This window comes from Mesoplodon mirus (assembly GCF_964341445.2).
Source record: "Mesoplodon mirus genome assembly, chromosome: 10".
NCBI lineage: Eukaryota > Metazoa > Chordata > Mammalia > Artiodactyla > Ziphiidae > Mesoplodon > Mesoplodon mirus.
Window position 1 is genome coordinate 86,493,898 of NC_138986.1, and position 25,595 is coordinate 86,519,492.

At 36.3% G+C, this 25,595-nt stretch overlaps 1 protein-coding gene across 1 annotated transcript in view; it reads left to right on the top strand.

The window, feature by feature from the left end:
- The window catches only part of ADGRB3 (adhesion G protein-coupled receptor B3), a gene marked incomplete at both ends in the record, with an annotated part of 796,225 nt that overhangs the window by 311,651 nt on the left and 458,979 nt on the right, over window positions 1–25,595 (top strand). Inside the window, 3 exons of the mRNA XM_082633456.1 lie at window positions 6,080–6,244; window positions 20,907–21,071; window positions 21,549–21,713. Of these exons, the coding sequence (XP_082489582.1) occupies window positions 6,080–6,244; window positions 20,907–21,071; window positions 21,549–21,713 (495 nt within the window). The remainder of the gene's footprint in view (window positions 1–6,079; window positions 6,245–20,906; window positions 21,072–21,548; window positions 21,714–25,595) is intronic.

A 25,595-nucleotide genomic window follows, 5' to 3' on the forward strand; every position in this document is an offset into this window, starting at 1 on the left:
GATGTGTTATTTTCATATGAACCTGGTATCGGCATTTTAATTAGAGTGGATAAGTGTAATTTGTATTCAACTGTGAAATTTTATTATGTATATGATTCTTTCCGCTTTCAGAGCAGCCAAGAAATTACAAAAGTGTCTCCCTACTCACTACAGCTATAAGCTTGAAATTCTGTATCTGTTTCTAATGGTCTTTAAGGTTCCAATTCTTTCCTTATTTTAGATGGTGAAAATGTCCGATTGAATGTTGGAGGAATAGTGAAATTTGTCAGCAGCCTGGAAATGTGATCAGTACCCAGTGTTTAAAGCAGTGGTTGATACAGCCTTTAAGGCAGTCAGCTATTTTCCTATCACTTATTTGACCCCATCAGGGGAAAATAGTGCCCCGGGCCAAAAGACTTTCTGTTAGTTTATTTCATTCAAGTGACTACCCTCATCAGAGCCATCCTCTGCTCTGTAAACTTAAAGTCACTAATAGAAAAAAAAATTCATGTTAAATGGAGCAGAACGTAATAGCTTACCCACTTAGGATCAGATTTTCCATGTTACATCAACATTGTTTTGTCCGTCGGTGCATACATGCATATTATAAGCATTTCTTCTTCTCAGACCACTGACTTTCATGTAAAAATAAGTACTAAAAGGATTCTGGGCTTTCTTTCAAGAAGTCCGAAGCACATAATCCTGTGAATCTCCTGGTCTGTGTTTCTGCTCAGCCATTTGGTGGATGGGTGATGCCGACTCAGACCACTGCAGTTGACAATGGACTTGCATTCACAGCCCTCCCAGAGGCCTCTGGAGTGAAGTGGGCACAAAGATAGGGCCTGGCACTACAGCCGCCTTTCATCTGGTGAAGTGTGCTTAAGTCTTTTGGCAAGTTCCATCTCCAGAGAAGCCTAATTCTGCAGTTGCTAAAAGCAAGAGCACAGAGTGGGTGGCATAGGGGAGGGGCAGGGACAATCCCAATTTCCCAGAAGAAGGGACGAGGGCAACCCATTCAAAAACAATTTGGAGAATGAGCTGCTTAATAGGTAGAGAGTTTGGATTTGCAGAATGAAAAATTTCTGGAGACCTGTTTCCCAACACTATGAATATACTTAACACTGCTGAACTGTACATTTTAAAAGGATTAGATGATACATTTTCCAATAAAAGAAAAGGCAAGCTGGAAAAAATAAAAGGGGAAGGAAGTGGTGGGCAGTCGTGGAGGAAGGATGCTGCAGTGAGATGGGAGATCCCTTTGCTACAGGCTTGGGAGGCACAAAGCAGTAGACAAAGGTAGAATTAAAAGATAAAATAGGCAGAATAAAAAGAAATATATATATATATATATATATATATATATATATATATATTCATAACTGAATCACTTTGATGTATACCTGAAACATTGTTAATCAACTATTCTTCAATTTAAAAAAAAAGATAAACAGAGCAGAAAAGTATGAGGGAGGGAAGACAGAATTAGTAGGAAAAGAGCAATGGTTCCACTGAAAATAAGAAAAGTCAGTGAGAATCAGAGGGAATCAGACTAGATGAGAAAGAACATGAAATGAAACATAAAAAGATAACAGAGGGGGGAAATGCTTAAGGAGATCATGGGTGGGGAAGACAACGAAAAAAGATGACAATAACAGGGGTCACAGAGCAAACATACTCACGTACATTAGTCAAGAGAAGAGAAACGAGCAGTAAGGAGATGGGCATTTTAGAAATTGTAATGTGTCTAAATTTTATAGGTAAAAGGACCTCATGAGGAAATGTTAGTGGATTTTCAGGTGGGTGTGGGTTAAGTGCATTGCCTGGACTAGAACTTAAAGCTGGACCCTATTTACAGTATTTATGTTAAGGGTTCCACGATCAAGTGCCCTGTACTCGGCAACAAGAAAAGTGTCAACAGAGAGTTAAGCTGTACTTGACATATACACTTACGTTGTCAGCATCCTTTTGAAGAGTCAAGATCCTTTCAACATACAGGGATAGACTCTAATGGCAAACAGATCCCCAAATGGAAGTCTGAGTGTGTTCTAACGTGTTCTCCACAGTTCTCCATTCAGAGCTTACTTTCCAAACACTAGTTATGAACACTCGCCTGGCTGAAGTATGGAAATCTCCATCCTTCTGCCCGAGGCTGTTGATCCATCCCCTCACTGGGCGTGGAGACCATGTATAGTGGGACCAGTGTGCACTCCCTTTCACTCTGCCTCTCATGTCCAGAAAACTGAATAATATTCTATGATTATAAAGCTTTTCCTCAGTTTCTTAAACCTTCTACTATTATGCCTACTGAAGAAGTACATACTAATTACTGGTTTCTCTTCACCTTCGTATACGTATAGGTTTATCTTTTAAATTTGCTTAAATAGTACTGATGATAAGAAATACGTATCTTTTAATCATTGTTATAGTTCAGATGTTGAATTAAAGAAAATAAAAAGCACTTTGTTGATTTGTTTTTAATTTTCCAAACATGAAGAATAATTCAGCAACTTTATTATTTTAAAAATGTAGAATAAGTATCCCACTACAGGAAACTGTGATACCTTTCAGATGGTGATTGTGCTTGTTATGGAATATTTTGTGTTCGATATTTTGTTCAGTTATTTGTCATGCTGGTAAATATGTATGTGTTTACACAATATATAATGAAAACAGTGACAAAAAGTGAATTTAAAGCCTAACATTGTATGCTGAACAGTGTAAATATCTTTCTGAAATACTTTATTCCCAAGAAGAAAATTATCTCAGAAATAACCTACTTGTCACTCTGTGAATAAGCAAGGGTATTTGTTATTCAATTAATGCAAATGATACAAGGACAAACTGAATATTAATGTCACTTTTCACAAAATATGTGGGATGATAGAACTAGAGTTTATATTTATTTGTACTCTTAAAGACTAAAAAATAGTATTATAAATTAGTAAATTTTCACCCACATTATTCACATTTAAAGAGTTTTTAAATTGCATAATAATGTTGTTTCTAATATGAATCCTAAGATATCCAGCCTTTTACAAAATTGTTGCTCTGACATCATAGTGTCTTCAGAAACTCTTATTGCTCAGGGCAGAAAATGATCAGGATAAACAGAAAGTAAATTGAGAAAAATAGAGAGCTACATGAAATTATGTATTTACTGTCCTGGTTTCTGACTTACAGTTTTTTGACCTCTTCCAGTATTTCTCAACCTTGGTACCACTGACATTTTGATATGGATAAACCTTTGTTGTGGGGCTGGCCTGAGGATTTGGGGATGTCTGGCAGCATCCCTGGCCTCTTCTCATTAGATACCAGTAGCCCCCTTTCTTCCCCTGAGCCGTGACAACCAAAAATGTCTCCGATGTTGCCAAATGTCTCCTGAGAGGGGGAGGTCATTATTGCCCCTGGTTGAGGACCACTAGTCTACGCTATATTCCAGTCTTTTAGAATAAAGCTGATTTAGGCTAAGGAATGGTTTTGATTTTTTTTTTAACGTCACAGTTTTCACATCCATTTATTTCCCTAAGGAAAAAAAGCTTTCACTTAAAGGAGTTATTTTATACATCCCAATCTGAATAACAAGATATTTTGTATACTTATTTCAGAAACCTGGTAGTAATATAATTTGGGTATTTTGTATTCCTTATTTCATCTCTAGATAAATCAGAGACATGATATTATAGCTAGTGTCTAAAGAAGTAAACTATAAAAATGGATCAATTTGATTTTAGTTTCTAGGTACATTTTTCAAATGGACTAGATCATTTACAGATTTTCATACTTTACTGAAAATAAAGTAGTTTATCCAATGAATTTCCATTAAAATAAAAATATTTAATATTTATCATAAATCTTTATGAAAAGGATTCATAAAATTACAAGATTTGTGCTACAATTTCCTACTAATTCAATAGTATCAAGTATCAAAAGTAAATTATTAATAACTGTATGTCTTTTTCAAATGAAAAAACATATTTTTGCTTTTTAAAATTGATGTGGAGAAGTAATGAAATTTCACCATGGAGCAATAAATGTTGTTAAAAAGTAGTGAGTAAGAATCTGCTGTATAAAGAATAAGTAAATAAAATTCAAAAAAAAATTTTTTTTAAGATTAGTTTCCAGAGGATTCCAGATCCATAATTTAACTAAGTCATCAAGATTAATGAACACTTATTTGAGATTTTAGAGAAAAATCTGCCAATTTTGCAGCTTTTTCTTCTGAGATTGTTCACTGCATGTGCAACAATGTGATTTGATAGAAGACAACAGAGCCAGAACAGAACAGAACCAGAAATAAAAAATACTATATAGTCTATTAGCATCTTATATAGAAAATCGGGGAGAAAAGGTGGTTTTTAAGTGGAGAACATTTGGTAACTAGAAATAAATGTGAAAGTTGCTTACAGGTGTACAGTTTACATAACAAAGTACATTCATATATGTTACTTTTAAATTATTTTGCTGTAATTGATCATATATACCTATATGTAAATATAGGTATATGTGTATTTTTTTCCTTGGACTTAAATACAGACTTCCTATTAATTCTTATACCAATGGATACAAATTGTCTTTGGTGTTCTCAAACTTAAATGGGAAAAATGCGAACATCTTAATTTCTCTCACTTTTTCTGTATAGCATGTTTGAAATATACTTTCCAGCAAGTTTCACAGAATCTTAAAGAATTTTTCATTGGATATTATCTACATTTGGCTAATTTTTCCAATATTTGAACATATTTTCACAAGTTGGGCAACTAAATGGTATAAATAGAAGAGAACGGGCTGCCTCATAATTAAGGATGTCATATCTGTATTTTTAAAGTAACCACTTGGTCAGCAGATAACATGCAAAATATTCTAGATGTACTATATTTACTGGCATGTGTCCTCTGACACTTCTGCTTACCCCGACCAATGTTGAGGAGAAAATGAACATCTTTGTCATGTTTTGTGATAAATTTCTACTCCCCTTACTCATGTCAGTGGGTGTTATATCAAACATCTGCTGAGGAACTTTTAAGAGTAAGGCAGAGGTTCAGCATCAAGACGGGAATTTTGAAGTGAAAAGCACATTTTGCCTGGCTTCTTTTGATTTGTATTATCCATGGAGTGCTACTGCTTACTGTCCCAAATGTTAAGAATTGTGATGGGATTGGTGACTTGACAGTGCAAGAAAGTGACCTAAACTTTGAACCCTAATGGACTTTCTGCAAAAGATGTCAACATTTATTTGCAGTGGTTATTATGGAGAAACACAAATTATGTTAGTATTTCTGATCAAGTGTGTATTCATTGTAATGGCATATTTGAAGTACTGGTGTACTGATAGTTATATAAGACATAACTTAGTTAGATCATATGTTTTTTCTAGAGTTTTTATTAATTAGGAGGATTTCCAGTGCTCTCCAGTTACTGGAAAAGGACAGGTATCTTCTGTTTTTCTGGCTATTAGAAAGAGGTCTTCATATTTGCCCATCGTTTTAAAACTGGGGAGAGAGGAGGTTCTTATACAAGTAGATAGAGTTCTTGAAATTTCCCTCTTATTCAAAAGACGGTGACTTTAAACACCCACATTTTTTAAATGGCAAAAATATGTTTTCTAAACTGTGAGGTCAAAAAGCTGTTTAAAATATGTACCATCAATTTTCAGATTTTTTTTCGTTCTGACATCATAAAATTTATTAATCCTGAAACTTTGTAAATGTTGGAAGAATTAAATTGACCCTTATCTATTTAAATGCAATTTTAACTCCAGAAGATCACTCTAAGAAATTTAGTTGATGTTACTTTTACATAGAAGTAACTCATGACTATTTTACTATGAGGGAGAGAGGGGCATTTCCATTAAAAAAAAAACATTTAAAGTTTATAACATAAATAATTGCTCAAATACTAAAAGAGGTACATGCAATTTTCCATTAGTTAAATGATTGCTGACTTAATTTACATTTTGTGACAAATAAGAGTAATTCAATTGAATTTTTAAAATATCTTCATACTTGTCTATTCGATGAGTTTCCTTCTTAATTATAAAGAAAAATAATCTTTGACTTCGCCTCTCTGCTTCTGTTGTTGAACCTTCTTTGCTTTATTACAGTCCATGGAGTCTGGGAGGAGTGGTCTCCGTGGAGTTTGTGTTCATTCACGTGTGGTCGAGGCCAAAGAACAAGAACACGGGCGTGCACTCCGCCCCAGTATGGGGGAAGGCCGTGTGAAGGACCCGAGACTCATCATAAGCCTTGTAATATCGCTCTCTGCCCAGGTGAGCCTGTTCTGGATTTGGGGAACTTGGCATTTATGTCCCTGTGTATGGTTCCTAGGATACTTAGGAGATATAAAGAGTACAACCTTCATTCAGTCACACTGAAAAATGTGTCCTTTGCTTATTGGTTCTTGCTTAAATAAAATTGGGTACCTTCCTTGATTCTATCATATGTAATTTTGTATAATATTTCCTTGACTGAGTACCAATGAATGCTGACCTTTATTGGATTTCTATAAATAGGTATATTAATGATTCCCACCAAGATTTTATCTATAATTGGATTTCCCTCCTGGAAAAATTATAAACCATCCCAAAGACCTGAATTGACTGTTGCATCCACATTGGCACTAGAGAGACTGGTGTGGAGGCAATCCTTCTGATGTTATTCTCTCACACTCACTCAGCTAAGGAGTGGGATGCACCCTTGACCACATGTGAGCATGATAGACATTTGCTAGGAAATCAAACATTCTAGGTTCACTGCTAGATGCATAAAATGGTTAGATCATAAATGACATACAGTCTTTATGTGGTTATGAGTGTATTTATGTTATTTAAAAATGTTTTCCTTCAAAATATTTCAATTCTGTTTTACCCGACTTTGCTAATTCCACCCATTACTCCAGAGAGAAGTCTTTGTAATGCTATTATTTAGATTGCTGAAACAGTCACACATAAAACAGATACATACAAAATGAAAAAGACTGATCTCCACCTTGAAGGGGCTTGCAATTTATGAGAGAAAATAAAAACAAACAAATGATAGAATCTCCCCAGGGAAAGCAAAGACACTTCTAGAGGAAGACACAGACAGGAGTGGCAAATGGCAGAGGCTAACAAAAATGGCAATGGGACCATTATAAATAAGCATCATCTTCTCTTTGGGAGAATTTCTCACCTGTCCATGCTGTCACATGTTCTACATGCAAGCAACAGAGCTGGGATGCCAGTAGTGACCTCCAGACACATTATTCAACTCACACTGAGTCCCATTTGCCCTCTAAATTCCCCAAGTTAATATACTATATTATAAGGCAGTGATTCAAAGTTCCTCTGGAAATTTTAAGAATCTAAAACATCTGAAGACTGAAAAACATCCAAAAATGTAGAGAAGCAACAGTCATCTAACAAGCTTAATTGTTCTCTTTTACTGGCTTGCTACACTTAGGAATATACATGTAAATATGTAGTACTTGTATTGAGTAATGTCATCACTTTTAGAACGTTATGAATTCTACAAATAGTTAACACAACTCATATGATTCAATATTCAGGTATTATGAATATTAGGGTGTCAATAATCATGATTCCTTATTTGCAAATCACTCCCAGAAAATCTATTGATGTTCTGTCTTATTTCTATCTCTCTGTAAACATACAGATAGGCACACAGACTCACACATATATATTTATGTTCTGCCTTTTTTCCAAAGATTTGAGTAAATTTATACAAATTTTAGGATATTTTTTGACTGCTGAGCTGTGATATTTATGGGGAGCCAGAGTTCACTCTTATTTTTCTGTGGAGGGTGAAAAAATAGATAACACTGGGAAATAAAAAATTATAGCTAACTATAGACTATATTTTAATATATTAGTTTCTAATTAATTATTTTACCTCAGTTGATCCTCATAAGTACAAAGATAAAATGGCACTGAACAGTAAAATGGTATCAACCAGGTTTTTCATAGTCCACTTTCCATGAATTTTTTCTAGCAGGAAAAACCTTGGATGAGTCCACAGAGATGCTGAGTTGTTACAATTTAGATAAGAAAACTCATTTTTCTAAGTTGATGTAGTTTTTGCTTTATCACTCAAGTAGTAACCGTGTGTGTTTTACCTGTATTATACTATCACTGGAGCTACTCTAAGACCCTTAAATTTGGTTGGCTTTCTTTTGTTAGGTCTTTAATTTTGGGGAGTTATGATTATGCTAATTGTAAATCTGGCCTAGCTCACATTTTCTCATAAAGTGAGCATTATGGATCTATCTTGAATACTTAATAAATATGTTGTTTCTGACTTCTGTTATTTCCATTCTTGGATTTAGTTACATCATAAAAGATAAAATTCTTACCATATTTTATCCCAATTACCTTACTGTCTGAACGGGAACTCTTATAGCTATGATTTTTTTAAAAAAAATATTTTTATACTCTGCTCAACATTTTGGCATTATGTTTTTAAATTATATAAGATATGTTTGGTACAAATATTTCAAATTCTTCCTAGATATTAGAAGAATTAGAACTAATTTCTTATAGCTAATCTCAGGCACCTTCACTAAATATAAAGCATTATTAAGTATCAACTAGATGTAAGACACTACTGAGAAGAATATATAGTCCTTGATCTCAAGAAATTTGTAATATCTTCTGAGGATTTAGAAATAAGTATGTGAAAAATTGAATGCAATTCTGAAAAGCACATACATATATTCTAGTCTCAATGAGAGGTGGTAATTTGAATATTAAGTGGTTTCAACCTCCATTTCTTGTAGCAATCCTACCTGAGATCCCTAAGAAAACCTCTTAAGGGAAAACCTATAATGAGAAAACTGTCAGTGATGAAGAAGTGGGCCAAGACCCACATTTGGTTCTCCTTGGTTAGGCTGATTGTGGAATGAAGAACCTAAGTGTCCATCATCGGATGAATGAATAAAGAAGATGTGGCACATATATACAATGGAATATTACTCAGCCATAAAAAGAAATGAAATTGAGCTATTTGTAATGAGGTGGATAGACCTAGAGTCTGTCATACAGAGTGAAGTAAGTCAGAAAGAGAAAGACAAATACTGTATGCTAACACATATATATGGAATTTAAGAAAAAAAAATGTCATGAAGAACATAGGGGTAAGACAGGAATAAAGACACAGACCTACTAGAGAATGGACTTGAGGATATGGGGAGGGGGAAGGGTAAGCTGTGACAAAGTGAAAGAGTGGCATGGACATATATACACTACCAAACGTAAGGTAGATAGCTAGTGGGAAGCAGCCGCATAGCACAGGGAGATCAGCTCGGTGCTTTGTGACCGCCTGGAGGGGTGGGATAGGGAGGTTGGGAGGGAGATGCAAAAGGGAGGGGATATGGAAACATATGTATATGTATAACTGATTAAATTTGTTATAAAAAAAAAAGAAGAACAGAATAGAGCAGAGGAAACATTCAAAACAACAAACTGGGTCTCTGCTCACCACCTTTGCAAGATTTGACCATGCATGTTGTGGTCATGGGCAGTGACGTTTTAGTGTGGAATCATGTCAGAGCAGCGTCCCAGCTCCCTGCTTTTAGGAAGCACATATCACCCCCATAATGAAGTGGATACTATGTAGGGATGATGAATATTGCTCACATTAAATAATGAAATGGTTCTAGTTATGCAAATTCTGATGTCTACTACTAAGTAAATGGCATCCTATTTTTATCTGATACTTTCCTTAGTCAATGTCCAACTTTCTCCCAACTTCTTTAGAGGTGAAAATAAACCACTTGCCTGAGATCCATATAAGGAGAGAAGAAAGGACGGAAAGGGTAGATCTGATCTGATATTTCCTAGTTTGAGTTACTAGTTACCGACTTGTGTACTGTGTCTGAGAACAGTGACTGGTGTTGGTTGGGGGAGGTGAGCCAGAGGTATACAGAGCAACAAAAGGATTTCACTGCGATTCAATCACTGGCTCATAAACGTGATGGGACCTCGTTTTCCTCTTTTTCTCATCTGTAGTAATAATTACGTGTGATACTATGGAAGGATGTGTGTATGTATGTGTGTGTTCAGGGGTGTTTAGGATATGTTTCTCTTATCACCAAACTCAGAACTGCTGGCAGTCCAACCTATGTTTTCTGTTTTCTTTGAATTTTCATTGCAGTCTCTAACTGAGCACCAAGCTCATAATTGATATATTTGAGGACAAGGAAATGCTCTTTTATTTCCTGTTTATCTCTCCATGCAACTTTGTACCTGGTGGTATGCAATAGATGACTATTAATTGGATTTTCTTGACATGTATGAATTTCTAATACTCATCCAAATTTTTCTAGGATATTTTCTCTGCCTACTTAATAATACATTAATTTGTTGTAGGCGAAAGATCTTGGACTTTTGCAAGGAACACATATTTAAATTTAGATATCATCTTTTCATATGCATGTTGCCCCTCTGATCCTTAGTTTCTTCAGCTGTACAATGAGGACAATATAGTAATACCCTCTTCATGAGAGGACCATGGTAGGTAGCAAACTAGCAAACACTCTCTAATACTAGTATTATTATCATGTCAGTGTCTTCCAGCGAGAGTCCATCAGGATGACACTTGTAGTTGAACAAGTTGGGTTTGTTACTCTTGGCAGTGAGGGGAAATCAACATAGGGAATTGCAGGGCGTCTTAGTAAGGGGGTGTTAGGAAAGATTTATCAAGGATTTGGGCTTGTGTTGGGTGATTTCACAGAAGGTTTAAAAGAGTGGGGCTTTGCTCCACATTTGATGGTGTCAGGGAAGGGGGACAATGCTATGATTGGGTATCTTTGTAAATTACCTAGGACGAGGGAAGACCAGATGCAGTTGGTGAAGAAGTGAGTCACTCATCTTAGCTGAGATAGGAAAATGTTTGGAACATTGTGTGTTCCACGGGGACCTTGTCTTTGTCTATGAAGTGATCTTGTTTTACCTCATTTTTATCACATTCTAAGAGTGACCTTGTCTGGTTATTAATGTGTTTTCTGGTGACTTTAGGTCCAACAGGGGATAACACAGCCTCGCTGTGACACCAAGGAAGCAGCCAACAATACTGAGGTCTGTCTAAGTGTCAGACCTGAACCTGGGTGTCATCTTGGAGGTAACTCCTCCTCCAGGGTGATTTGATCACTTTAGATGCTTCTGTTTTTAACGATTTTTGATGTTGATTAATATTCAGCTGAAGAAAAGTGACAGACATATGGAATGTTTTCATTTTCTAGGTAGGCCCTCCATTAAAATTATATAATGTATATCTGCAAAATAAAATTGAAATTGTATTTTCCAAAATTAAATTATTTTGGGAAAATGAAAGCTTAAGTTTTTAGTTCAAAGCCTCAAGCTCTATGGTAATTTTCTTTGTAGTATTTTACTTCATAGTAATATTTTTTTTCCCTTCTGTCAGTAGCTGAAGACTGGAAGAACCAATTATTTAAGTTTGGCCTTCTTTGTTTCAGTTTTGACAGTTCTCTTTCTGATATATATTTATGAAGTAGAGTACAAGTAATATAGAGGATAGGTAGGGATAAATAAGTGAGTGACAGATTGAAGACTGAAATAAAGAGTTATTGAAAAGTTTTCATTTATATATGGGGCTATGTATAAATGAATATAATTATATGATTCAGTGGTCTGGAGTTCACAAGACATGGATAAAGGTTTAGTCCCAATCCTTAATTTTATTTATTTATTTACTTATGTATTTATGTATTTATTTTCCAACCCTTAATTTTAAATATTTACTTAGGAGACTTCTTCCTCTTTTCTATTCCTCACTTCTTTCACTTTTAAAATAGAGCTGGTATTCATTACCCTTCTATATCATAGGAATGTTATGTGATTAAAATTAGGTGGAAGTATCTTGAAAACTATAAAACAATATAAAGTCGAGGATCATGATTTATATGGGAATATTACTTTAAAAGCAAGGGATTTGGTGAAGTAAACTCAGGATATTATGATAGTTTTTGAGCTTTATTTCTTATGGATAGCCTTCATCAGACACTCAAAGGGAATCTTTGGCTAGGATTGTTCTAGGGAGAAGTGGCTGCGTAAGGGCCCGTTTCAGTCTGTGGGGCTGAGCAGTCCTGCATTTGAGAAATTCATTCCTGAGAATCCAGAACCATTCCAGACAGATCCCATTAGGTTGTAGTTTCCAGATATATTTGCAGACTCATAAACTCTAAGAAGAAGGAAAGAACCACCCAACGATAGGTCCTGAGGAAAACAGCTGGAACCTAACATCTGTTACCTAGAGCAAGAGGCTTCAGTCTCCTGTGGTCCTAGTATTTTGATCCTTCAGCATTTGTGAGAGGGTGACCTCCCCACAGTCCCTCTGCAGGGAACATTCCTGTGATAACAGAGAGTGGAAGGATCCTGAGCCTTTGCCCTACCTTGGTTCAGCGGTCCCTGATTGTCTCAACATGAGGATGTTATAATTTAAAACACAAATGCTGCCTCATTAACCTGGTCTTTAATTAAAATTTGCATTTCATCACCTTAACATTCTAGTCTATTATGTGGCAATTGTATTCATTTTGTGTCATTTCATATTTTCAGCATTATTCTGGTGATCTTTCAGTGTTTAGCTTATGAGAGTTTTTTTTTAAAAAGTGTGTCTTTCTTAATCCTGGCTTGATATCTTTTACTATTTAATATTTGTCTCATTTAAACTTTGTCTTAATTTACTTACCAACCTTTTTTTTTAATCCTTCTTAGCCCTTACCATGATAACTTGCTTCTATTCTTAACTCTAATTTTTAAAAATGATATTTCATTTTGATTTTCTTCTTTTGTCATTTATTTTAAAATGGCAAATAAGAAACATAGGTTTTTGCTCTTCAGCATATAGCTCTTCTACATTTCAGTCTTGTATCCCAAAGGAGTCTTTCCCATTCCCTGGGTAACTCCCAATTCAGTAAAAATCAGAGCTTTCCAACTTTGACATCCCTAAATCAGATAGCCTGAAAGTCAGGGACCAGAACTCTTCTCCTCCCGATTCCTCCCTACAGGTAACTTAATAAGTCATCAGCAATCAACCCAGAACAGTTGTTGAAATGATGGTTTTAGTATTCAAAATATTCATGACTTTAACTTGTGATTATTGTTATCCAACCTATACTATAGTGTCACGAGTTATTGGTCAAGATGAGAAAATAGACTGAAACATAGTATTTTCATTAAAATGTATGAAAGTCACAGGGAACTATATTCAATATCCTTGGATAAACCAGAATGGAAAAGAATATAAAAACAAATGTATATATGTGTATAACTGAATCAATTTGCTATACAGAAGAAATTAATACAACATTGTAAATCAACTATAAATATTTTTTAAATAATAAAATAAGATAAAATGTATCATAGGAATTGTTCCCTGCACATCGGAGACAGGATTTTCTTCCGGGTGAACACAATTGCAGAAAGAAGTTTTTTTAACATAGCAAACCCCAGTAATCTAATGTTTTAACCATTGCAATTTTAATTCTTCTGGGTCCAGAAAAATCTGGTCATGTGTCATATTGCTGTAAAAAACTTTGCGTCCCCAGAGTGACACTGTTGTATAAGGAAGCACGTTACGTGAAGGTAGGACAGGCTGATCTCAGCGTCCTCCTAGCTTCAAAATACAGCCTCGCGTTCTCTATTCTTAGTCACCTTTGTGGGATGGTTCATTAAGAAATAGGCATTTGGAGTTTGTAAATTGAAAAATAGCACTGGCAAAATCCAACTGCAAATACTTATGATGGAAATGAAAAGACAGTGCTGATTCTTAACCTGACTGCCTATCATGGAAGAAATTATGTCCTCTAATATGATGTTTACCAAATGGTGGCCCATGAAAAGGAAAAAAAAGGGAAAGAGGGGAGAGAGGATTGATTTTTAAATAAATTTGGGAGATACAGCTTTAAACAAAGTCTATTCAGAGTAGGACTCCCTGCATTAGGTCTATAACGGCATCACAAATTCAATGTGTCCCAAACAGACATTCTTATTTCAGGACTGTGTACCCGCGGACCTGTTTGAAACCTACTCTAACCCAATTCAGTAAAAGGTTCTACCATTTACCCATGTCTGGTCTACACTCTAGTCCCCAACATCTCCCATACCCATTCTTGTCTCTGTGCAATCCAATCTGCACACGACTGCAAAATGAAGGGTTAAAATGTCACATTTCTTCCCTACTTTAAAGTCCTCTCGTGGTGCCTCACCTTGTTGGCCCCATGCCTGCCGGGTCCTCCAGGATCGGACTTCTGCTCACCCTCCAAACCCACCTCCTGCTGCGTCCCCCTCTTCATGAGCCCCACGAGCGACCAGGCTTGTCTCTGTCCCCGAATACACAAAACTTTCTAGACCTCAAGACCTCAGTTGGGTAGAGCCTTCCACAGAGCCTTATGTTTCTGGCTTCTTCTAGTGATGGGGACTAAGCTCTCCTGTGGTCACACTGCTTTCAGAACACTTCCAGCTGTGACTCTATTGTTCACTCATTTGTTTGCTTGTTTATCATCATCTGTCTCCACCACAGCCCCTCAGACTACACGTTCCAGGAGAGCAGAGCTGGGTGGGTCTTTATCAGCACAGCTTCCCCTGAGTCTAACAGAACAAGACAGTTCACAGTGCGGATGCTCTGTGCATCTTTACTCAGGAGTACAGAGGAGCCAGTTTGGGAATGTTTACATTTCCCCAAATCATTGGGAACACTTTTCTGACAAAATGACAAGGTGCTAATTAGCCTTCAGTAGGAACACTGGTCTAGAAAGACAGCTTTGAGGTGTTTTCAAGCTTGTGGTTTTGCAGTGAGTCTGGGGGTTCTCCCTGTAAGTGTGGAAGGCAGTCATATTTGGGTGGGTGATAGGGTGGGGAGGGCCTTGGTGGTCTCTTCCCTCCGTACTCACCCAGGTTGAGAGCAAACCTGAATGCAGCTGAAGGAGAAGGATCTTTGGCACCATTCTGGATCCCAGTTAAGCATCAGAGAAAAAGAAAAATAGTCTCTTCATGTCTTGTGTGGTACCTAGACAAGAGGTTATGAAATAGAAATCTTAGGTGTATCATATGATAATTGGTTTTAATCCCAACATTTAATATGCATTATTTCAAACTAGGAAATGCTTAAATGCCCATAACAGAACTCTTAATTTCCACCTCTCAAAAACCTCTACTTTTTCCCATTCAATAAAATGACACTACCATTTCCTGAAAGATCTTTTTTATTTTTTTGGTTTAGGTGATTTCAGCGACATTGTTTTCTTTTTTAAATTTTTTATTGACATATAGTTGGTTTCAGGTGTACAGCAAAGTGATTCAATTATATATGCATATATATCTTTTTTATGTCAGATTATTTTCCCTTGTAGGTTATTATAAGATATTGAGTATAGTTCCCCATGCTATACAGCAGGTCCTTGTTGTTTACCTATTTTATATATATTAGTGTATATATATTAATCTCAAACTCCTAATTTATCCCTCCCCCCAGAACATAATTAATGATTTTTTTTTTAATTCTAGGATGAGAAACAAACAAAAAACATAAAATAAAACAACGTTCCACATTTGGCACTAAAGAAACTCTTTCATGTACATAGAAGTCAATTGTCTAATCTTTTAAATTAAATTCACATACCCCTCTCTTTCTAACCTCTCAATTTTCCATTTTCACAGTGGAAATGGAACTTTGCCTTACCACACTTTATAACACACTAAAGGAATATTGGATTTTTGCTCTTTCTTAAAAATATCCAATCAGTTACATTGTCAAGTCCATTCTTTCATACTGGTGCAGTGAATGTTCAGTAAAAGAAACTTCTAGTTCTCAGTGTAAAATAAAACGTCAAAAACATCCATTTGATACATCTTCAATTTCATTGTTATTTATTTCTGTAACTGATTTATAAATAAAACTGTTCATATCTAAAATATGTTTTGTTGATGTTTATGGTGGTGGTGAACCTCAAAAGTTCCCTCAAATATCTAATTTAGCTCATTCTTGAACTTTAGCCAAAACAGAAAATGTGTACTTTGGCAGAAAGGACTGAACTAATATTACAAATGTATGGATTTAAAATGTTTAAAAAATTTTAACAATGGTGATGCAAAGTCTTCTTTCAAAAAAAGCCTTCTGAGCAAAACACTTCACAAATATTTTTCCTAATCTCTCTTAGGCAAGGTCTTTCTTCCTTCCTCATCTATAATACAGCCCCCTGCCAAATTATCTTCTCTGATTCCACCTCTGACTCAGTCATTACCACGTGCACATCTTCCTAGCCAGACACTAACCCTCTGTTCTTTGCAGTGATTGTGTAGCTATTATATTCATTAAAAAAAAAGCTAAAAATTTACCTCAAACCAGAATTCTTAAGGAAAAGAGATATTCTTTTATTCTGCCCACTGAGCACTATAAATTGATTGGCATTCCTTAATTCATCTTAGTTTATGTGTTGCTTTCTGAATGTTCTCAAAAATTTGAATACCTGTATATTCTTTTGCCAAATAGATGGTACATATGCTGCAGGCATGAATGTTTTTTTTTTTAACCATTCTTCTCGAAAGCAAACTTAATAAGTGTTACCTTTGAAAAGCAAAATTCTGAAATGAAAAACACTTTCATCTTCAAAGCCAACATACAGAGGAAATGGATAGTTTATATCATCCTCTTGATTCACTAGACTTTTTAGTCTGGCAAATGGATTACATAGCAAATAAGATTGTGTCAGATAATTTTAATAAAGTAAGGTGCTAAAATTACATGAATGGGATGATTAAATTGGCATTTTGTGATTTTTCATCTCACAAAGTGTTTATTAAGTACCGCTAGACACATATTAAACAGGCTTCTTTTTAACAGCTACCATCAAGACCTGAAATTAGGTTGAAAGTACTCACTCCTATTCTGCCAGGCTTTCTCGTTTAGGTGGGTTTTCACAGCAGCATTAGTTAATGTTGGAACTTTGGATTTATGGTGATCTGTCTTTCGCTGTAATGAAATCGACCAAGAGCCATGGAATGATATTGGAAAAAGTAGAGAGTCATATCCTAGTGCATTTATAACACTTATATGCTAGTTTATGCCTTCTAAATTAGGTAAATATTTTTGCCTTATTCCTTTGCTCCCTTGTAGTTTGTGGCCTATGGGATTATACCTTCATGAATGCTGTCTCTTTTGTTTAAATTATCCAAATCATAATTACTCCCCAAGTAGGTGTGATCTGTTCTCTGAAAGTCTTCATTGCTATGTTAAGATGTATTGCTCTTAATTTCTCATTTACTTATTTGTATGTGTAGAGTACTTCTTTTACTGTTATCCTAATTTTGAGGTTGGAATTCAAATTCTTATATTTCTCGTTAACACCTACCACAGAGTCTGATGACTAAGAGATTCTTAACAGTCATTCGAATGAGTGAATAAATAAATGTATCTCAATTTGAATTTCCAAAGACAAATTCAACCATCTATATTCCATTCTGGTCACCAGACACCTGGACATCATTTTGGTCCTCTCTCCACTCACAGTCCTTCCCGTGTGGCCCTGATCTCCCCAGGATGCACCATTGGTACTTCCTCCTCATCCCAGCTCAGACCCTTCTCACCGTCTCCCGTGATTCTTTCTCTACCCTGCATTAGATATGATCAGAGGATCCTACTGAAATTTTTCAATGGCTTCTTTTTTTTAAGTTTCTCTTTTATCTTTTCTCTTTTTTCCTTATTTTTCTTTGTTTTCTTCTTTTTTTTTTCTTTTTTCCAATGGCTTCTTAATGATCTGTGAAAAATAGGCAAAATCAATAACACAGTTGACCAAAAATTTGCAAAATCTGACCTCTATCTTCTTCCCAAACTCCTCTGTGTAGTTATTCACCTGGCTCTCTGGATGCTGTTCACAATGCCCTCCATTTAGTCCTGCCCAGGATCTTTGTGTATCTTTGTGTAGGGATTTCCTATTATCATTCAAGCATACTTGAAACCTCACTTTGTCTGGGAAGGCTCCCCAGGCTCTGTAAACCCTTATCTCACAGTGTCTTGAAATTATCCTTTGCAACAATGCTGTAGAATTAATTTATTTAGCATGGAATTAATTAGTTAACTCATTCTAGAGGTTCCTTTTCTAAAATATGAGCTCTGTGAGTTACTGGTCATTATTTATTGTGTTAATTGATCCCTGTACCCATCTCCAAGATCAAGGTCTTGGCTTGTTGAGTGGTCAATAAAAAGAGATACCAGACACATAAAGTAAATAGAAGTGCAGAATCAGGTAATAGTTGTTTGGGGGTTAATAAAATCTAACTGCACTCATTTAGAGCCTCTTGGTCGGGACTCATCTTCAAGGTTAGTTTTATCTTGTACAGGCACCTCAGAGATATCACATGTTCAGTTCCAGATCACCTCAGTAAAGTGAATATCACAGTAAAGTGAGTCACACCAATTTTCGGTTCCTCAGTACATATAAAAATTATGTTTACATTAGACAGTAGTCTCTTAAGAGTGCAATAGCATTGTGTCTTTAATACAACGTACAAACCTTGACTTTAAAATATGTTATTGCTAAAACATGCTAACCATCATCTGAGCCTTCAGCAAGTTGTAATCTTTTTGCTGGTGGAGCGTTTTCTTCCATGCTGGTGGCTGCTTACTGATCAGGGTGATGGCTCCTGAAGGTTGGGGCAGATGGGGAAGTTTCTAAAATAAGACCACGGTGACGTTTCCCACATGGATTGACTCTTTCTTTCATGAACGATTTCTCTGTAGCATGCAGTGCCGTTTGATAGCATTTTACCCACAGCAGAACTACTTTCAAAATTGGAGTCAATCTTCTCAAATGTTTGTGCTGCTTTATCAACTAAGTTTATGTCATATTCTAAACCCTTTACTGTCATTTCAACAGTCTTCACAGCATCTTCACCAGGAGTAGATTCCATCTCAAGAAACCACTTTCTCTGCTCGTCCATGAAAAGCAACTCCTCATCCCTTCAAGTTTTATCATGAGATTGCAGCAATTCAGTCACATTTTCAGACTCCACTTCTTTCTTTTTTTTTCATGTTCCCTTATTTTTTTAATGTTACTTTAAAAAATATATATATTTATTTATTTAGGCTGTAACAGGTCTTAGTTTTGGCATGCGGAATCTTTAGTTGCAACATGTGAACTCTTAGTTGTGTCATGCATGCAGGATCTAGTTCACCGATCGGGGATCGAGCCCGGGCCCCCTGCATTGGGAGAAGGGAGTCTTACCCACTGGACTGCCAGGGAAGTCCCTATGTTCCCTTACTTTTATTTTTACTTATTTTTTAACTTTTTACTTTGTATTGGAGTATAGTTGATTAACAATGTTGTGTTAGTTTCAGGTGTAAAACAAAGTGATTCAGTTATGCATATACATGTACCTATTCTTTTTCTAATTCTTTTCCCATGTAGGTTGTTACATAATATTAAGAAGAGTTCCCCAAGCTTCACTTCTAATTCTAGTTCTCTTGCTATATCCACCACATCTGCAGTCACTTCCTTCACTGAAGTCTTGATCCCCTCAAAGTCATCCATGAGGGTTGGAATCAGTTTCTTCTAAATTTCCGTTAATGTTGCTATTTGGACCTCTTCCCATGAATCATGAATGTTCTTAATGACATCTAGAATGCTGAATCCTTTCCAGAAGGTTTACTATTGACTTTGTCCAGGTCCATCAGAGGAATCACTATCTATGTTGGCTATAGCCTTACAAAATGTATTTCTTAATAAGATTTGAAAGTCAAAATGACTAGCAGGCATGAAAAACAACATTAATCTCACTGTCCATCTCCATCAGCACTCTTGGAGGACCAGGTACGTTGTTGATGAGCAGTTATATTTTGAAAGGAATCTTTTTTTCTGAGGAGTAGGTCTCAAAATTGGGCTTAAAATATTGAGTAAACCATGTTGTACACAGATGTGCATCATGCCTCCTTCTTTGTTGCTCCATTTATAGAGCAGAGGCAAAGGAGATTCAGCATAATTTTTAAAGGCCCTTGGATTTTCAGATGATAAATGAGCGTTGGCTTCAACTTAAAGTCACCAGTTGCATTAACCCCATAAGGAGAGTCATCCTGTCCTTTGAAACTTTGAAGCCAGGCATTGACTCCTCTCTAGCTATGAAAGTCCTAGGTGGTGTCCTCTTCCAATAGAAGGCTGTTTTGTCTGCATTGAAAATCTGTTGTTTAGAGTAGCCACCTTCATGAATTATCTTATCACTACGGCTTTCTTCATATTAACAATAACCCTGTTTCACTTTCTTCATTCGTGTGTTCACTGGAGCAGCACTTTTAATTTCCTTCAGGAACTTGTCCCTTACTTTCACAACTTGGCTACCTGTTTGGTACAAGAAACCCAGCTTTTGGGCTATCTCAGCTTTCAACATGCCTTCCTCACTAAAGCTTAACCATTTCTGGCTTTTGATTTAAAGTGAGAGATGCGTGACTCTTCCTTTCCCGTGAACACTTAGAAGCCATTGTACAGTTATTAGTTGGCCTCATTTCATTATTGTTGTGTCAGGGAGGCCTGAAGAGAGGGAAAGAGATGGGAGGACAGCCAATGGGTGGGCAGTCAGAACACACACAGCATTTCTCTGTTAAGTTCCCTGTCTTATACGTGCCTGGTTCCCCAAGGCAATGACAATATTAACTCAAAGGTCACTGATCAGAGATCACCATGACAAATATAATAAGAAAAAGTTCGAGTTATTGCCAGAATTACCAAAATGTGATGCAAAGGCTCAAAGTGAACAAATGTTGTTGGAAAATGACACTTGTAGGCTTGCTCCAGGCAAGACACCACAGAACGTCAATTTGTAAAAAAATGCATTATGTGTACAGTGCAGTAAAGGCATGAGTGTACTCTGTGTACAGCCTTCTCTTCTAGAAGACCTTCTCACACTGTCTCTGCTTCTGCTTTGGCAGTTGATGGACAGTGGCAGGAGTGGAGCTTCTGGAGCCGGTGCTCCGTGACCTGCTCGAATGGCACCCAGCAGAGGAGCCGGCAGTGTACTGCAGCCGCCCACGGGGGCTCCGAATGCAGAGGGCCCTGGGCAGAAAGCAGAGAGTGCTACAACCCCGAGTGCACAGGTGAGGCCAGGTGACTGCATGCGAAGGATGCCTGCCCTTTAGATAATGTGACAGAATCATGCCAGACGGTCGTGGCATCGTCAGGTAATTATACATTTCTAGTCAATGAAGCCAGTGGTACCAGAGCTCATCCTACTGTATGTTACATGAATAAAGCAACAAAATTCAACAGATTCTTAAATTAGATGAAACTAATGAGATTACATTAAATTTTGTTTAAATTGATGAAATCTAGCACGGAGCTCATGTTCTTTACAATTAAAGGTCAATGTCCATTTGCAGCTTCTGACAAAGTTACAGAAACTTCTGTTCATCACAATGCTCTAAATTTGACCAGCAAGTTAAATATTTGTGTCCGTTTTATTCATGGCAGTAGATTAATAAAAATTGAACAGACAGTCATGGGCCTCAGATTTTCGAATCCCTAAAGCAGTGTGCACTGGATGACTGCCACTGACCTTGACATATTTCTTTCAGCTAATGGTCAGTGGAATCAGTGGGGTCATTGGAGTGGGTGCTCCAAGTCCTGTGACGGCGGCTGGGAGAGGCGAATGAGGACCTGCCAGGGTGTGGCGGTGACCGGGCAGCCGTGTGAAGGGACAGGCGAGGAAGTGAGAAGATGCAGCGAGCAGCGATGTCCTGGTGAGTGAACTCAGATCGTCCCCAGGGAAACACTTTGGTACCTGGGGGAAAAAAGAAAGGATTAAAAACATTGTCATTGGTTAAAGGCCGTATTTCCTCAATGGAAGTATTGCTAATAATAAGTGGCAGTTTTCTTCTTTCCATAATGTATGAGGTTTTGTCTGCTTATGTGTCATAGACTGTGTCTTCTATACATTTTTAAATTATTTTCTGAAAAATGACATTGAAAAGTGTAAAAACACCAAAGTAGGCATGTTGAACAATAACACGGCTAGAAATTTTTGAAATTAGGTTGGGGTACTGTTTTTTTTCACTCTCTCTATGAAATATTTGTTTACTGAGAACACAAAACAAGTTGTCTTCGATTATTATATTTTATTATTATTTTTTGGTGGTACGCTGGCCTCTCACTATTGTAGCCTCTCCCGTTGCAGAGCACAGGCTCTGGACGTGCAGGCTCAGCGGCCATGGCTCACGGGCCCAGCCACTCCGCGGCATGTGGGATCTTCTCGGACTAGGGCACGAACCTTTGTCCCCTGCATCGGCAGGTGGACTCTCAACCACTGCGCCACCAGGGAAGCCCCTGCCTTAGATTATTTTACTAGAAATATAGAGACATCAGTGTGAGGTAGCTTAGTAAGGAAATAAAGAGACGAGGTTGAAACTCAGAAACTTGTAAATTCTGCTGTTAATCCATCCTGATGTGTGACCTTGGACACCCCAGTTTACTAGCCCTTGCCCCAGTCCCACTGTAAAAGGAAATTCCTGTGAGGAACTCACTTTATAACAGCATCACGCCTTAATTCACAGTGAAAAAATGGAAGTATTGCTATATTGGAGGATTTTACATATGAGCATAGAAAAAAGAAAAGGTCAGAAATTGCCCAGAGTATAAATCATATTATATTATAGGTCATATATTTTAAAAGCTCATTTAGAACAAAGACTCCTTCCTAAGTGTGTGTACATTTCATAAAATATTATTGACACACTCAAGACTCAATAAATAAGTGAAAATTCGGATTTTAGAATGATACCATTGGCAACATTTTATAAACATGCTGGAAAAGCTAATAGCATGGAATTTAAAAACTTCATAGCTGGGTATAAAGTTCTGAACTTAGAGAATCTGAAGACCCAGTTACAGCCCTTGTTGCCACTAGTAACTCTTGTGGGCAAGCTCGCAGATCTTGGGCTATCTGGTCCTAGTGGGTGTGGTGACTTCAGCTGTTTGAGATTCCTTTTCAGTTCAGGAAACTATGGATTTCTGTCTCTATGTAACATAACTACTGGGATTTAGAAAAACCAAGGAATTCTAAGAGCTATCCAGGGATCAAAACTTTTTATTTCTCCAAATTTAGAGTTCTAAAGACTTTTCATGGTTCAACACTAATAGCAACAGAAACTGGACTCTAAGGATAACAGTATATTAGTAGTATTTCCTTAGTTCTTAAAAAAGATCTAAAATTAGTTTTGCTAATTCTTAAGGCCATATGAATCCAGAATGATAAGAAGTAACCAGCATGCAGGACTCTGTTTAGAAGGATACCTATACAGATTAGCATCATGAAATTTCTACTGTGCTGCATAAGAATTAAGAAGTATTAACAAAAACATTTCTTTTGCCCAGGGAGAAATTTCACTGGAACAGTAGGCATGACTAAATAAGACCCTTTTAATATCTGAAGTTATCTGAACTAGTCTGAGCGTGCCAAGATTCTTAATTGGTCATTTAAAACTGACTTTTATCTGCATATATAGAGGTAAGATGGTGGTGCTTGCAATCAGCTTTATAAAGATTGCCACCTGCTGTTTGGAAAACATTTTACATATCTATTTACAAAAAAGATATTATACCTTATTGGCTAGGTTTATTCGTTGGCTTTCGTGCTTACAGGGAGATTGAAAAATTATCATATAAAACTGTAAACACTTTTTAGATTATATAATATATATATATATATATATATATATATATATATAATTTTGGTATTAACCGTAACATTTTCATTTTTCTCTTTTCAAAAATATGATTTGAAATCCCCTCATGTACGTAAATAACATTTTTGAATTAAAATGAATTATTGAATCAGTTAAACAATTCACAAATTAGTGCTTATACAGGGGTAAAAAAATAAATATATGTACCAAGCTTTTGAACATATATCCTAATCTTGCACATTCATACAAATCACATTATCCATTAAAAATTATATGTGACTATCAATTTCAAATATGCTTTCTGTCTCTGTAGAGTATAGAAATTTTATCAAAATAAAGGAGGTTTTTACTTTTAATATTTATCCTTTAACTTTTCAGTGCACAGCCATGTCATCCAGATTATTTTATCAAGAAAGTGGGATTTATAAATAATTCAGTTTTCCACAGTGGACTTGATTTATATATTGGCTTTTCAACTCCACACAACTGTTTCTCTGTAGTTAATATATATTCCTTTATGATTAGAGCATAGGTTTCCTAATTTCTGCCATTAGATTGCTCCAAATTTACACATTGACAATATAAATTGAGAAAACTTTCAAATTATCTTAACAGTTGCTAAGGCATTTTTTCTCATTTTGTCAGTGATAAAGCCTGAACAAATGTCTCTTCTGAAACAACGTTTTTTTCTAGTATTATTTTTAGTACTGTTCTCTCTTAATTTTTCTTCCTCTTGCTGGAAGCAAATAAACTAGTATTTATTTGTATGCTTCACTTAATTTGGATACAAAACAAATTAATCAAGTTTTCCAAGAGACCCTCAGTTATCAGGAAGGAGAAATGTAATATATGCACATCTTTGTCTGGATAATTAATAAAAATAATGATTAGTCATCTGGGTTTAATCAAAAGCTGTTATGGCATCTACTAAAAATGGAAAATAAAAAATGTTTTCCCATCAAGATTAGGATATTTCTTTCCTGGTAAATAGATAAAATGAAAGTATTAAAAAGGGCATCAATGATGCCCCTGTCTTCATAAGAAAAGAGAATTAGAGGGATTAAAAAATTATATTATTACTTTTTTTAAATACCGCTAGTTAAAGAATAGAGTAGCTACAAAGGAGATAATTAAGTTGCCCAATTTTTAAATTGGTCAACCTCACCAAGTAATGACTTCGTTGATCTCAATCTTATTGTACACCCAGGCTTTGAGGGTTAAAATAGTAGAAAGTTAATAGCTCCCCTAATTATTTTATGTTGCTACAATGTGAAAAAATACTATTTTTAATCTTTCGTTTGGTTTTTTTTTTTTCCCCCAGTATTCCACTGGTTAATATCATTCAGAAAGCAGAGTTACTGGTGATTGGCCTACATTAGCCCAGGCTTCCCAGGGCCTCCCTGCTCTGCTCCCAGGGAAGGGTTTGCTCTTTCCAGAGCCCAATTATAGGATGTATGACTCTTTAGTCATTAGTTGCTAAATTGGAAACTGCCATTCACAGAGAGACATTACACTTAATTTATACATAAAATGTCCTTTTTGGAGTCACCATTGCTTTGTCTGCAAGTGGTAAGTGAAGCCTGCAGGTTAAATGTTCTGAGAAAAACTTTGAAGTAAGTGTGCCATACCATAAATGTACATGGTAACATCAACTTAGACCAGAGATGGAGCAATTATTGGGATACTGAACTCTAGATGTTCATCCCAAGGGAAGTCAGCAGTGATGCTGTGGGCTCAGACTTGTCCTGCACATTGGAATGCATTTGTGTTGGAATTTGGCCCCCTGTAATGTGCTGACTCTAAGCTCTCAACAGCCCCCCACCCCTCTGGAGTGACTGTTTCTGCAAGATTGCTCCCCAACAGAATTATGTCTTCTTTGAAGACCAAGAGAGCCGTTCATTTCGTTTCTGAGTAATTTTCCTTCAGTAGAAAGAAAGCATC